Raw genomic sequence first — 16404 nt, 5'->3', positions numbered from 1 at the left:
TTGGGTTCTGAGTGTATTGCTTAGAGAGTGGGGCGGCAGGGGGAGAGTGAGCCCCGCCCCCTTCTGGCCTCTCCTCACTCTGCCCCCCATCATCACATGCCCAGGGTGACCCTGGAGCTCTTACAGGGAACGTTCAGGGTGCACGGGACCTGGCCACTGGACACCAGGCCTCCCAGTCTTCCCAGGAGCGAAGACGCAAGACTTTCCATGTAAAACCAGGCCGTTCTGGGAAAACCAGGATGAATCGGTGCCCCTCCCTAGGGGGGCTCTGTCGTCCTTCTCAGTAGGGACTTGCTGGATCTGAGCAGCTCGTACAAAGCCGCCTTGTGCTTCTGGCCCTTTTCTCTGGTTGGGTCCGTGTAAGTCCCATGCATGGCTGCCCGCAATATTCACCCATTTGGGGAGGGGTAGGGTGGGAGCCACAGCCCAGTCCTCAGCCCCCCTCACTGCAGGTGCATGCCTGCACAGGCCTCCTCTCCCAGGCTAGCTGTTGCAGAAGTGACTATACAGCCACAGGCTTTCGAACGTGGCAGTGAACTGCAGTCTGTCTACAAAGCCACTGGCTCTCACTGACTCACCAGCCAGATGCGGCCGCTTCCTTCCAAGGAGATGTCTCGCACCCTCTGAGCCCCACATCTTTAAAGTGCTGCTCCCACGGGCCTGCTCCTGCTGCCCACCTAGGCCCATGGTGGGAAAGCCCAGCCACAGCCACACCAGGCCCAGGGTGGGAAAAGGACTGGGGAGGGCTCACGAGGCTGGTGTCAGCACCATTTCGTCCCCACCCATGCACATGAGGGGCTGCTCAGTAGCCTCATGAGAACAGACCCACAAAGCCCAAGTAATCAGCACACAGTCCCACACACACATTTCTTACCACGATATGGGAAGGGGACAGAGGTGTGATCCCTGTGTCCCCAAGGCTCCGGGCTGGAGATGAATAGGCAGACGTGGGGGCCGTCTCTGGAAAAAGAAACACAAGACGTGCTCCTCAGAGGAGGCCGGGGCCGGCCCAGGGAGCAGGCACGGGGGCTGCGTGGCTTTGCTTCTATGGGCACGGCTGCCTCTGCAAAGCCCGACAACGTGGTGAGCAAGGCTGACTCCAGCCTTGAAGGGCAGCTGTCCACACCCCCTTGCATTTAGTACTGGAAACCTGATCAAAGACATTTTTTCCCTCAGGGACCAGCAGACCGCTTACTCTGTGCCACCCAACTCCCACTCAGCAGAAATGCTGCCCGGTCCCCAAACCCCCTCTCCTTCCGGCTGCTGCCCTCTCGAAGCCCAGCTCTTAACCCAGCCTCCACTATGGACCAGAGGCGCCATAGCCCCTGGGGGGGATGTATAAACCTTTACGTGCATTTTCTTGGAAGAGTATCCATAGCCCTCAGGTTCCCAAAGGGGTGTGGGACCCCACCCCCACAAAATTAACAACCGCTATCATAGGAACGTAGGACATGAGTACACCTTCCAGAAGGAACTTCCTCGCCTAGCGGAGGCCTTGCCTCCTCCCTCTCTCTGGCACAAGGCCCTGCCAGAACAGAGGCCTCATCCTCTCCAGTGACCCTGTAAGGAAATCCACAGCATAAAGACGGGTAGGCTGGCATTCCTGGACCCCGAAGGCGGGGTCCCACAACAGATTCAAGATCAAACCTGAGAAGGGCCAACAGCTAGGAAGCACCAACATTGTTCTGCAGATTGCCCTGCCGTTCCTGCTGTTATTCAGGCCCAGACATTTGTTCTGAAACCTTGACACAGCTCAGTGGCTCTTCCACAGGAGTGAGCACCAAGCAGAAGTCACTGTCCCTGCCCACTGCCCAGGACTGGCAGGGCCTGCAGAGCAGCAGATCAGGAACTGTGGGCTCCCACTGCGGAGACCATGCCAGACCCTGGGCACTACAAATGCCAGGCGCCATCGGGGCGTTCTGCAAATACTGCTCCATTCAGTACACAACCTGGCAGCTGGGAGGAAAACAATGGATAATCCACTAAAACAAAACTTGTGGTCAAGGACACCCAGAGGGCGTGAGGTATCTGAGAAAGGGCTGTCTGCTTCTGGAGGAGACTGGGAGTGGCCCCCTCTGCCTCTGCTGTCCACCACCTGGGTTACTCCCACATGCTCACTGGTTCAGTTTTTCCTGCTTGGTGAGAACTCAAACAGCATCACGACAGTGGGTGCCAAGCGGGCTGAGGGGCTGAAAGGAATCATGAAAGAGTGAATGTGAAGCTTCAGTTCTGCCCGGCCCCTCCCCTCTCTGCAGGCGTATGGTCCCCTCCGGATGAGGCTCAATTCCGACCGCAGGGAGAAAGGTACAGAGGCAAAAAAATCAACTTGCTGGGCAAAGGACTTAAATAGATATTTCCCGGAAAAGATAAGCACGTGAAAAGATGCTTAACATCAGTAGTCACTAGAGAAATGCAAATCTAAACCACAGTGAGACACTGTCTCACACCCACCCGCATGGCTGTCATAAGAAGAGAACAGAAACGACAAACGTTGGCAAGGACGTGGACAGACTGGAACCCGTGCGTGTGTCTGCTGGGACTGCAAGATGGCACAGCCACCGGGACGGGTTTGGCGGTTCCTCAAAAAGTCACACGTAGAATTACCATACGACCCAGCAATTCCACTCCTAGTGATCTACCCAAAATAATTGAAAATGGGGACTCCGCCCTGGCTGGTGTGGCTCAGTGGATTGAGTGCCAGCCTAGGAACCGAGGGGTCCTCAGTTTGATTCCTGGTCAGGGCACATGTCTGGATTGTGGGCCGGGTCCCCAGTTTGATTCCTGGTCAGGGCACATGTTTGGGTTGTGGGCCAGGTCCCCAGTTGGGGGTGTGTGAGAGGCAACCACACACTGATATTTCTCTCCCTCTCTTTCTCTCTCCCTTCCTCTCTCTCTAAAAATAAATAAATAAAATCTTAAAAAAAAAAGAAAGAAAAGAAAGAAAATGGGATTCAAACAGATACTTGTACGTGAATGTCACTGTATTCACAGTAACAAAAAAGTAGAAACAACCTGAGTACCCATCAATAGATGAATGGATAAACAAAATGTAGCATATTCATACACTAGAATATTATTCAGCTACAAAAAGAAATAAAATTCTCATATATGTCATAACATGGATGGATCTAGAACACATTATGCTAAGTGAAACAACCAGACACAAAAGGACAACTATTGCATAATTCCACTGGCATGAAATATCTGTTATAGGCAAATTCACAGAGACAAAAAGTAGATTAGAGGTTCCCACGGGCTGGGGGGAGGGCGGAGCGAGGTGTGCAAAATCTCTGTTTGGGGCAATGAAAGAATTTCGGAAACAGACAGTGGTGATGGCCGCACAATACTGCCCATAATTAATTCCACTGATTTGCACACTTAAAATGGTTACAATGGCAAATTTTACCTTTTGTATATGTAATATGTGTTTTTTACTTTACCACGACAAATATTTTTCATTAAAGATACTCAACTTGCACATCTGAGAGGGGAAGCAAGTTTCAATTCCTATTGGATAGTAGCGCCCACAGCTCAGCGCTCCTGAAAGCAGATGGAGCTACAAGCAGAGCTCTGGACCAGCCTGCTGAACTCCGCCTTCTCCGCTAATCTCCTAGCACAAGGGCACCCACTTCCAAAAAAGCAGGGGGCATTTAGCCTCTCCACTAGGGGGCCCAGCCAGCCGGTCCTTTCCACCTGTTGGCGAGAAGTCTGCCCCGCCCATGGGCCCTTGGGCAGCCAGCAGGGAGATGCCATCCTGCCCTGGGAGCCACCCTCTCTCCACCTGCTACCTGGAAGGCCTACGGCCATGTGTCCACATTTGCACAGAAGGTCTTGGAAGAAACCAAATGTCTAATTGCCCAGAAAATCTGGTGTTGGCAATTAGCAAACAAGCTATTATCTGCAGACAAACCATCCACCCCGCTGTCTGCTTGGTTCTCATTATCCCATCACTCAGCCCTCTCAGGGCATGGCCCACTGACTTGCAAAATAGCATGTGTTGGGCCGCACAGGCCTGGGGCCCCAGAGGACTCCAGGAGACGGGAGGGTAAGAACCAAGGACCTTTTGGGTTCTCCCTGTGCCTCCCTCCCCCTCTGTCTCTGTTCGGCACGAAATAAATCATTTGACTTGCTGATCACTCGACCAGGCCTAGGAGCAACTGAACTCCATGGACTTCTTCCATCAGAAAGTAAAATGCAGCCACGCTGTGCAGTGACTTAACACTGATCTGCAGAGAGGGTACAGGGTAACATTTGTATAGATACATGAATATCATGCGCACCCACATCTCTAGCTCTGTATATCCCAAATCAAAGACAACTCACCCCTTCATGTCCATCAGTCCATCACAGGAATATACAAAGTCTATAGTGACAACTTTGTTCTCAAGCTAGTATTTATTTCATTAAGTGGTGCTCAAAAATTCTTGGGAAAAGAATATGGAAAAACCTACCTTAGCCCCTGATGGGTACAGAAAGCTTTTGGTGCGCTTATATCCCCAGCCAAGCCTGAGAGCTTCCATTCAATAAGTAAGTGATGAGAAATACACACAGTATTATGTTGATCTAAGAAGATTTGACAGATCTGTGCTGAGAGACAACAGGAGGGAGCTGATACATGAAATGTTTGGGCGTACAAAGGACACGTTTGTGTCTGGGCTACAGTTACACAGAGGCCATCACCCACTGTAAGCCGTTCGGACTGCCCTTAGCTGTGGCCCTGGGCGTGCTTCTCTATAAAGCCAGCACAAGAACATCTGCCACGACGGCTCCCACCTACGCGACATTCCAGTTCAGTGCTCAGGGGCTGACTTGGGCACATCGGGAGGAGAAGAGAAAGGCAAAACAAAAGCCTGAAGAGAATGAAGGTTTTTAGAGCGCAGGCTTGGAGGACAAAAAGGAAACTGATGGAAAGAAACTGAGACCCGTCTGTGCAGGTGGGGAAACGAGACTGGAAAAACGAGAAATTAAAGGTAAATGTTTTTACCAGGGAGTGTAGACGAGGGCAAAGCCAAAAAAAAATCTCGGAGAGTTTAAAGAAATACCTACTCTACTGCTTCGATGAGACTGAACAGACTCTCAAAGCATCTCACCTTTCAAGGACTAAGTTACCCTGATATGCATAGAGGGATGTGATGATTTCACATAAAAAATTGGAAAAACCCTGACCATTTCAAGAAAGCAAACAACCATGGCTACATGGAGAAAAAAAGACCCTGACGCTTTCTGATAAACCAACAGAAAATATTTGTCACGTCTCTTTTGCTATTAATTTGAGCTAATTTAATATCAGTTCTGTCTTGTATATTCACCGTGCCATCTTTTTCAGTGTAGTGTACACAAAAATGAGTTGATTAGGCTGTTTCTAGGTTGACTCTTACCTTAGGACCCACCCACTCCCCCCAAATACATCATTTTAAAAATAATTTTTGCAGCAAAGGGGTTATATAAATAAAAGAAAGTATTTTTGCAGCAAAGTAGAGGATATAAATACGTACAAGTATAAGTCTCTTGCCGCACGATTTTTTTTAGAACCGCAAACCAGGTAGTTGAGGAGGAACTAGCTTAACTCGTTAAGGTAATACCCACCACTTGCCTCCGCCGCATAAGAATTGAAAGGCAGATGTCAGCTGGGCTCCTGCTACAAAGTGTGAGACATGTAAAACTCAAGTCACATTTTATTTGCTATGGGCTCGACTGGCTTTAATCAAAGCAAATGTTCTCAAAATAAAAAACAGTCCTGACAAGAGCCTGTGAAAGACAGCCATAATTCAGGGACTTGCTTGTTGCTCTTCTCTGCTGGAGACATTAGTCGGCAAATGGCCATGAGCAGAATCACAGACTTTCTGAGATACATAAGATCGATCTTGTTCCATAAATGTAACATGTTAAAGGATGAAGACAGACCCCTCGGCCTGCCTTTGTTCTACAAGGCTCCGGGCCCACGTGAAATGACAGAGGGCCTCAACTGTGGCGACGCCCCAGCTTCTCCAAGTGGGCCTCCTTGCTAACCCTCAGATGTATGCATCTACCAAATAAATGCTCGATCTCAGAAGGATTTTTAAGGTCTGGTCCCTACGCTTTAAAAACATGCAAAATATATTTTCATTCCTTTTCCCCTTCTGGCTCTGAGATGACCGGTATTTGCTGACATGGCCTAAAATCAGGCTCACTGAAAGAAGCTCTCCATTTCTCTCTCCTTGTGTGCCCTCCCTGCAGTGTCGTTTTTGAAAATTGATCAGCTCAAGGTCATGTGTAGGTTACTGGCAAGTACCTTTTAAAAAGGAAAATAAAAAAAATTTATTGCCCTATAACAGGCTGCATGGCTAGCTGAACTAATGCATTATTACCGTAAGCTGAACTTCCATTTCAGTAAATAATTTATGGATTTTTTTTTAATCATCGTGGTTGAGAGTAAATGGAAATTTTATTGCGTGAACTGGGAGACCCTCCTGGCTACAAAGAATGCTGAGTGTGAAACAGCTGCTCTCCAAATGCTAAACAATAATTATGGAAATGAGCATTTGCAGGGGCAGAAACCACGGCAGCAGGCACAGCCGGAGTGGGGGTGGTGCTTGGACCATCTTGACCCTGGGCAGCATCTTCCAGTGACCACCCTCCCCAGATGGTTTAGGAGATGAGATGCCCCAGTGAGAGAGCTGGGGCCACTGGGACTCCCCAGAGACCGTGAGATCCACAAGCCCCTCCCATCCTAGATGGTGAGGGGGGCAGTTCACAGTCTGTCTTAACCACAGCTTCACATGCACATGTGTGTCCAGGCAACCATTGAGGGAGGTGAGAAAACGGTTTCCATAGGTCTTCCTACTAACTTTCATGAATTATATTCAGCAAACTGGAAGCCCCTGACCATGTCCACCCAGAATTTGGAGGGGCCTCATCAGCTCACCCCACATAGAGCATAAAGATACTTCTGTCCACCTGGCTTCTCTTCCAAGGACTCGGGGCCTAAATGTGCAGGGTCGTGTCTTCTTCCTTCATCTCTGATTCCTCAACTCCTGACATGTCACAGGCACTCAATAAATGTTGGGTGGATGGGTGGACACACGGAAGGACGGATGCATGCATGGGTACATGCATAGATGGGTGGGTAGATGGGCATGTGAGTGGATGAATGGAGTGTGGGTGGATAAATGGGCAGGTGTTTTCACATGTGCCCCAAAGTGGACTCAATAATTACCCCGACTTGGAGGGCTCTGAGGTCTTTCCCAGCTGAGGCAGCATATTCGTAATGAGTCAGTGTATCAGTAATACACGCGCTGAGTTTCCTCCAACAATGTGGGATCAGCTCTCACATCACCCAGACCTGCCTCTCTCCTCAGAGGTCTCCTCTGGTCAGTGTAACCCCTTTGCTCAGGACAACCACCAAGGCTCCCAGACAGGAGATTTTCTTGATTTCTCCCTCCCTCCCTTCTCATTGCATCCCCAAGTCCTGTTCTTCCTCAAAGAGATTCTTAGCATGTCTCATACTCCCCCAATCCTCTGCAAGCTCAGATCCTGCAGACCCTTACCTGGACTCACACACAGCCCCCCTCAGGCTCCCTGCCTGACTCTGAGGCACGCTCCCCCACAGTCAGCCACACTAGGGCCTTCTATTCCCATCCCCCACAGGATGAAGCCCAGCACACTGCTGGGGCCTAGGCCCCTAGAAGCCCAGCGCGCCTCCCTCTGCACTGCATCTCTCTCCAATCCCCCCAGCCCTGGCCACACCAAATCCTTTCACAGACCCTGGAACACCTGCACCTGACCCAGCCTCCAGGATTTCACACTGTCCCCCTGTCTGCCTCATCCTCCAGGGAACCCACCTCCAAAAGTCAGCCCTCTCTGGGGGGAGGAGCGCCTTGCCTGCTTCCCTGCAACAGAGGAGAGAGGGACTTGTTCATCTGTGCTGGGATCAGCTGGCAAATCCCAGACTGGAGGCAGCGCTAAGGACAACATCCAGGCTTCTCCAACAAAAAAACTTATATATATATACGCACACACATATATATACACACACACACACTATATATACACAAATATATATGTGTGTATATATATTTGTGTATATATAGTGTGTGTTTACCCGTAATACACACATATAATATGGAGAAGACAGAGGAGAAACTATAGATTAGAGGTTCTCAAACTTTAAAGTGCATCAGGATCACCCAGAGCACTTGTTAAATCAGATTGCTGGCCCCACCCCGAAAGGGTGCATCTGAATGGTCTGGGACAGCAGAAAATTTGCATTGCTAATGAGCTCCCAGGCCACCCTGATTGGCATGAGACAGAGGGCGTAGCTTAAAGCTCAGAACAAGTGCAGTCATTGCAATGCACGGACCTGTAACAAATCATGGTTCAAACGAACAGAAAAAATTACACTTATGAGACAATCAGAAATATAAACACTGACCAGATATTGATAATATTAAGGAATTGTTAATAGTGTAGTTGTGAAATTTTTAAGAGTCATTCTCTAGACATACATTCTGAAATATTTACAGATGAAACAATATGATCTGATAAGGGGTTAATATCCAAAATTTATAAAGAACTTACAAAACTCAATGCCAAAATGACAAAAAATCCAATTAAAAAAATGGGCAAAGGACCTGAATAGACACTTCTCCAAAGAGGACATACATTTGACCAATAGACATATGAAAAGATGCTCAATGTCACTAATCATCAGAGAAATGCAAAATAAAACCACAATGAGATAGCTCACACCTGTCAGAATGGCCGTCATCAATAAATCAACAAACAACAAGTGCTGGCAAGGACGTGGAGAAAGGGGAACCCTTTCAAACTGTTGGTGGGAATGCAGACTGGCACGGTCACTGTGGAAAGTAGTATGGAGATACCTCAAAAAATTAAAAATGGATCTGCCTTTGGCCCAGTGATCCTACTTCCGGGAATATATCCGAAGGAACCCAAAAGAGTAATTTGAAAAAACATAAGCACCCCTATGTTCATTGCAGCGTTATTTACAATCACCAAGACACAGAAGCAGCCCAAGTGCCCATCAGTAGATGAGTGACTAAAACAACTACGAGACATTTACACAATGGAATACTACCCAGCTGTGAAAAAGAAAAAAGTTTTATCCTTTGCAACGGCATGGATGGACCTGGAGAACATTATGCTAAGTGAAATAAGCCAGGCAGAGAAAGCCAGATACCATATGACTTCACACGTATGTGGAATCTAATGAACAAACTGCACTAACAAGCAAAATGGAGACAGATTCATACACAGCAGGGGGACAGCTAAGGAGAGGGGTTGGAAGTGGAGGGACTGAGGAAAAAGGACTCATAGACACAGACAACAGTGTGGTGATTAAAGGGGGTGGTATAAGGGGACTAAATGGTAATAAAAATACAATAAAGAAATTCTTTTACAAAAGGAACAATGATGCCTGGGGTTTGCATCAGAATAATACAGGAGGGGAGGGGCAGAGATTAAACAAGACTGGCCGCAAATTGGTAATGACTGAAAGTGGTGAGAGATTCCTGGGGGCTCGGTACTTTCTTTGTCCTACCTTAAAATGTTTTAAATTTTCCATAGTGAAAGTTGCTATTTTAATGTACCAGTTACATGTCTATCTTCCCAGCTCCAGGGGAGCAAGACAGTACAGTGGTACCTCGGGACTCCACGGTGGTAACTCGGTCTGGAACCCATGCCGAGGGCCAAAACCCACGAGTATGGAGCAAGCCAAGCCATGAGTGCCGAAACATGTTCTCTTGTGGGGCAGCATCGTGACTCACACAGGTTCTAGCAGTGCAAGGAGTCCCGAGCAAGTGCAGGGTGCTGAAACCTTTTTCCCGTCAAAACGCAACGAGTCCAGACAGGGCTGGATGAGTTCTGAAGTCGACCAGTACCAAGGTTTGACTGCATTTTTCTTACACAGAGCACAGGGCAGGCCCTCCAGACATATCTGTCAAAGGAATGACCAAACCAGTAAGAATTAAACCCATACAGTTTGGACTTTTGAAACCTTGGGAATGTTCCAGACCTGGGTCTCCAGGGGGAGAAGGGGTACAGGTCCAGCAGGCTTTCCTGAGGATGAGATGTTGGGATGGATCTGAACAGCCCTGGAAGGATTCTGAATTTTGCTGGCTCTACCCAGGCCCCTTGCGGATAGCAGAGGGGGCACCCGGCTACCCACTGGCTCCCACTCTGAGGAGAGCTCCAGCCCAGCCTCAGAGAGAGGGCCTCCTAGACTTTGAAACCCCTTGGGGGCAAACCCGGGGCTGCAGTGGAGGAGGAGGAGGGGGCTGTCCCCCCACCACCGCCACCACCATGGCTGGGCACCTCCTGGTTCTGAGAAACCAGAGCCTCGCCCTGCGGAGAAGCAGGGTCCCTTTAAGGGCCAGGGCACACCCATTTTGCTTTGTTCAGACGCAAAGGGCTCCCAAGGCCATATGGGGGGGCAAGAACCCTCAGGGAAGGCCTTGGCATCTTCCCTCCTGGGGCTGAAAGACCAATGTCAGCTGCCGCCCTGTGACCTTTTGTGCTAAAAGCACAAGCTCTGGGCCTGGGGGTGGGGGTGGTTTCCTGTGGGGGCCCAGGTTGAGGACACAGCACCCCCATATTCAGGCGGGGCAGCCAGCTTGGGCCAGAGGGTCAAAAGTATGTCTCCTCAGAACCAGGGAAGTTCAGAACAGAAGCAAAGCCAAAGTTGGCTCTTTGGCTATTGTTCCCAGAGGAAAGTAAGGAAAATAAAATGGCTCCTGATGATAGAGCAGGGCACGGGCGTGGCAGGCAGCAACGCCAAAGGTGTGGACCCTCAGGAGCCTGGAGAAGCTGCTTCACCTCTCCCAGGGCACACCTCCTCCCTCGGGGAAGTGGGAATCCGTGTTCTCGGGGCCTCTATCGCCCTGTTCCAGTGAACCAAGGAGGTGAAGCATAAATAAATTAACAACAGCCCCACCCACTCCTTGCTAAATTCCTTCATGGGGTCAAGTGTTTATGTCCATTTTTTACTTCAGGCTCTTTTGCATGTTTATTCAAACTCGAGTTATTAATTTGAAATGATCAGAAATGTACAAACCCGGAAACTGACCAGGAAAGCTATGGTGGCCAGCACTCACTGCACGTGAACTTCACGCCAAGCTAAGAGCTTTACGGGTGTGTTCCCCGAAGCCCTGCGGCGTCAGGGGGCTGGGAGGCAGTGTTGTTGTTCCCATCCCACCGATGAGGAAAGGAAAGCCCAGAAGGTGAAGACAGAAGCCCACACTGTCAGGAGCCGCCCAGCTGGACGTGGAGCCCTCCAACGCCGAACCTGCACTCTGCCACTAGACCCGACACCAGGTCTCACTCAGGTGCATATCTCTTGAAAGATGAGCCTACAGAGAGATGTTCACATAGCTCCCCAGGTCACACATGAGCGGGAGTGTGCAGGGAGTCGGGAGGTCACCGCCACAGGGCTCTCCCAAGCTCTGCTGGCTGTCCCCGCCTCCAGGCTCAGCAAATCGCCTGCCGATGGCAAAGCTTGTGTTTCCCGGGCTCTGAGGCTGACCTGGGCTCTCCATTTCGAAAGCCAAGATTCTTCAAATCCAAAGGTCAGGGGGAGGGAGGAGCTACTGACCACGCAGAGGTTCAGAGTCAGGGGGGGATCATGACGACGGTGGTGAGTGAGACACTTCACAGGACTGCCAGAAAATAACGCGCAAATAAATGAAATAAGATCTATAAAACCCAGTGCATGGCCACACTCCACCAATTATTTATAAAAACAATAAATTTTATTTATCATCGTCAGCACCACCACTGCCATCAAATCGGTCTGACTCGACTACTGTTAGGAAAGTGGCCGCATGCTTCATTTAGACAGTATGCCAGGGAATGCAGAGGGAACGCATCTTCTGAAGCTGCACCGCCAGTGCCAGTCTCCACTGCCCAAGGCCCTTGCCTCTCCCACACTCCAGCCCCGAGGCTCCAGGACTCTGCCCCTGGCCTGCATCCGTGCCACTGGCAACTGGTAGCGCAGAGCAGGAAGAAACCACAGCCTGGGGGGAGTGGAAATTGGGAGAGACTGCTCATAGGCGTGGGGTGTCTTTACAGTGATGAAAATTTTCTGGAATTTGACGGTGGTGAGGGTAGCACCACCTTATGAGTATACTAAAAACCAATGGCTGGTACATTTTAAAATGGTACATTTTATATATGAATTCTATCTCAATTTAAAAATATCAAAGGGCCACAGAAAACAGCCTTGTAAGGAAAACTCTCCCCTGTCCCCCAGCCCTGAGGAACTCCCCACCCCCTACCCCACCCCCCTCTGGCAGAGGCTAACCTCTCTGCCTGGCAGACTTGGCAGCAGGTCCCCAGGACTCGTCCACTGGTGAAGCTGGCTGCCAACCCCAGACTCTCTGACCGGGCGGGGGGCAACAGCCAGCACCGGCCTTTCCCCAGAAACCCTGCGCTTTGACAACACTCGAACGCAGCCACAGAGCAGGGGCAGCGTCCCAGTCACCAGCTGTATTTTCACTTTTCCCCCAGACTCTAGGTGGCTGCCAGCTGGCTGCAGCTGAACTCCAAGCTCCGTCCTGATGGAGAGCTGTAGGCAGAGAACTTGCCGGTGCTTCCCCCACAGATAAGCAGTTGCAAGGTGTTCCAGAATGAGTGGTGGGAGAGGCCCAATCACCTGCAGCCCCCTGGGTGGGAGTCACAGCCCCATCTTGTGGGGGGGGGTGCAAACCACATCAGCATTAAAACAGCCTTCTGTATAACTATTTGCCTGTGAGCTGTGGCTGAGCCCGGGCTGAGCCAGGGTCCTGGGGCAGGTGGGTATTTGGGAACTGTGCCTGAGAAAGTGCTGCTCCCAGAAGAGCAAAGGAAAGAGAAGGCAAATGCCACAAGAGGCTCGAAAGGGCCCGTGGGGAGACCAAGTGAGGATCCGCCATGGCAGCCCAGAGGAGAGCTGCCGCCCAGCATGCTGGCCACCCCGGGAGCCCAGTGTCCTCTCGGCACGGGGCCCGGCACCTGCACACAGGACGTCCCTCTCATGCTGGGCAAAGACTTCCATGTCAGCAGGAAGGAAAATCCTTTCACGGACTTTTTAAGACTTCTTAAGTTCAAAATCCCACATTCTTACTGTTTTTATACAAAACCTTCAATGATGGGCTGACATTCTTACAAAGAAAGCATTAGTAAACCAGGTTAAAATATTAACTTCAGACTTTGCTAAGTACATCTGGCAAAATTTGAAGAGTGACAACCCCTGAAATGAGCTAAAATACACAGTTTCTACTTCCAGCCCTGTAAACAGAGAGACAAAGAAAGAAAGAAAATCAACGAACAATTCCCCTGAGGAACAAATTTGCTCCAAGTCTTTTCCTAAGAAACATAAATGGACTTTCTGAGGAATGTGGTTTACTTCCTCAAGCTACTCCACAGAGCTGGGGTGGAAACTCCAAGCCTGTCCCCAGAGTGTCCCCTGGGCCACCTACGGCCAAGCAGTGTGATGAGCCCAGCAGAGCCCCCCACCCCCACTTAATATACTACATGAATCCCAGGAAATAACACACATTCTATGTTTGGGGACCATGGAGAGTCCCCCCGCTGCCAGGATATTCAGACTCATTACGGGTGCCACCCACCCTGGTGCACGCACGGGCACTGTCCATGAGTGGGCTTTGGGACACTCAGCTCTAGGACCCCGTTCCAGCCCCTGCAGTGCCAGGGTGGGCAAGAACCCAGGCCCAGGGCACAGGACATTGCGCCCTCACCACCACCCTCAGATGGCCAACTGCCCAAGCGTGGACTTGGGAGAGACGTCTAGGGCATCCTTCTGCCCAGGTGGCCTGCCTGTGGCTTTCCATCACTGCTGTCCCACAGGCCCGTCCCTCCCAGCATGCAGGCCCGCCCTCGTCATTAAGCCTGACATGTGCGGCGACCATTTCTGTGACTCATTGTTATCGTTAACAGCTCCATCTGGAACTCAGTTAATCAGTGGCCATCTCCTCTGCAGAGCAGAAGGCTCCAGACACAGAGTGACCAGCCTGACTCCCTCAGGCACACCCCCGCTGAGCCTGGAATGTCAAGAGTGCAGGTGGTGACCTGCCCTCCTGGACAGAGGTGACCTCTGGGAGGTGTCCACAGGAATGCCTCAGATGGGGAGAAGTGGGAGCTGGTCACAGGGACGCCTGCACAGGCCCCTTCTCCCTGCCCTTGTCTCCCTACCTCTCTGTCTCTCCCCACAGGCCTAGGAAGGTCCTGGTGGTGTGCACACACCCTGGGGACCTTCTGGGTTGGTGACCAAGAAGGCTTCTGGGAAGCTAACTAACCATGCGGTGGGAAGGAGGACACTCACTTCAGTGTTACCTGGAAAGCTCATCAGCAGGAAGAACTGGTGCCCATGTGAACAGTTCCCATCCACCACCCCACTCCGTGTGTCCGGCTGTGCCCTCCTCTTCCCCGTCCCCATTGGGCTGCCATCAGTCTTGTCTAGTAGACACACACCACGTGTGTGTTTAATTCACAGAAATCCGACTGAGTTCTCAGGCCAAAACAGAGCAAGTGGCGTCAATTAAGTGGTGTCAATTTAAATACTGTAATTAAGAACAGTGTAAAATTCTATTCCACAGTCTGTTACCCACAGTGGTAAGTGCCACGGGAGCGGGGGCTCCCCCAGGGTGGGTATGCTTGACTGGCACCTTGGAGGGCAAGCCTGCCAGGTAAACAAGATGGTGAGGGAACAGCGGGCAGAGGGACAGCATGAGCAAAGGCAGGGGAGTGTGGAGGGCTTCCCAGAGGGCCTTGCACTCCAGGCTGCCCTGCCCAGGTCATGCCAAGACCGCCCATTTCATCAGGTCACTTCCGGCCTTAAGCACCCGCTGTGGTTCTCCACTGCCCTTTGCATCTGATCTAACCCTCTAGCCACTCCGACACCTCCATCAGCCCCTCACCGCTGCACCGCACCAGCTGGGCTGCGTTCTCTGCCATCTGGAAGGCCATCTGCCACCCCCTGGGCTGTCTCCTGCACCAGTCTTCAGGGAGAAGAGGCCCCCTGTCCTTCCCGGGGGAACAGCTGACCCTCGTAGCCGCCCTCCAACCAGGCACAGCCCTGAACCACTCTTCCAGGGGTGGGGGGTGGGATTGAGGACCCACAGTTTGCCGGGCTCCAGGAGGACACGCGGTTCCACCCCCACACAACTCTGTGCGGGCCTGTTTCCACAGCTTCGGAACAAGCTACAACTGCTCCCCATTACAGGGCTGCATGGAGACCTCAGGGAAGACCTGTAAGAAACTCCAGGACGGAGCTGGGTACAGAGTAGGTGCCCAAGAAGCATGAGCCCCCTGCCTGCTACTCTGAGACTGGAGCGCACATGTGCTGGAGGAGGTTGCCCACCTGGACCTCCACCTGAGGGCCTCGAGGTCTGCTGTCCTGGGCCAGAGAAGGCCCCGGCCACCACGCATGCACCCCAGAAACCACCGTGGATAGGCAGGCTGGCCATCAGCCCACAGTCCGAGAGGCCGGCCAGGCTGTCTCATGCTTGCGCTTCATGGCTGCTTAACTGTGGCCCAGCAACTAGGATTCCACCCAAGAGAAATAAGTGTATGTGTCCACAAAAATATTTGTTCCAGAACGTTCTAGCAGCTTTTTTCATAATCACCAAAAACTGGAAACAACCCAAAACCATCAACAGGAGAATGGGAAAACAAAATGTAGTACAGATGTACCATGAAATACTTACTCAGCAATAGGGGACAAAATACCAATACTCCCTACAGCGTGAATGAACCTTAGAAGCCCTGTGTTGAGTAAAAGACCCTGAATGTGAAAGAGTTAATACTCTATGGCTCCACTTATGTGAAGTTCAAGGCACATCTAAGGAAGGTTAAAGAGGTCAGAGCAATGGTTACCACACGGGGCAGGTGCATACAGACTGGGAAGGGACACAACGGAACTTTCTGGAGTCTTGCCTGGTAGACGGTCACAGTGTATCAGCTTCCTATTGCTGTTGCAACAAAGTATCACAAACTTAGTAACACTCTATTAGTGACTTAAAACCGGACACATTTCTTACACAGTTCTGGAAGTCAGAAGCCCCAAGTGGCCTAAACACAAGGTGTCGGCAGGGTGGTGCTCCTGCTGGAGGCGCCAGGGGAAGGAAATCCACTTCTGTGCCTTTTCCAGCGTCTAGAGGCCACCTGCACTGCTGGGCACGTCCCCTTCCTCCCCCTTTAATGCCAGCTGCACAGCACCCTCAGCCTCTGTCTGACTTGGATGCTCCTGCCTCCCTCTTTCACATAGAAGGACCCTCGGGATCACACAGGGCCCGCCCAGATGGTCCAGGGTAATCTCTCCATCTCACGATCATGATTTTAATCACATCTGCAAAGTCCCCTTTGCCATGCAAGGTACCGTGTTAAGAATGTTTCAGGGCTGTAGGGCATGGA

The 16404-nt window shown here is 51.0% G+C and overlaps 1 protein-coding gene across 3 annotated transcripts in view; it reads right to left on the bottom strand.

The window, feature by feature from the left end:
- Window positions 1-16404, bottom strand: part of HSPA12A (heat shock protein family A (Hsp70) member 12A) — a 137822-nt gene that overhangs the window by 30325 nt on the left and 91093 nt on the right. For all 3 annotated transcript variants that reach the window (XM_045191342.2, XM_053923422.1, XM_024555567.3), the window contains one exon: window positions 875-960. In XM_045191342.2, the coding sequence (XP_045047277.1) occupies window positions 875-960 (86 nt within the window). The remainder of the gene's footprint in view (window positions 1-874; window positions 961-16404) is intronic.

The sequence above is a fragment of the Desmodus rotundus genome, chromosome 4 (assembly GCF_022682495.2).
Source record: "Desmodus rotundus isolate HL8 chromosome 4, HLdesRot8A.1, whole genome shotgun sequence".
In the NCBI taxonomy this organism is placed as follows: Eukaryota; Metazoa; Chordata; class Mammalia; order Chiroptera; family Phyllostomidae; genus Desmodus; species Desmodus rotundus.
Note: the sequence above shows the minus strand (reverse complement) of the source record. Positions and strands in the feature narration are given on the sequence as shown.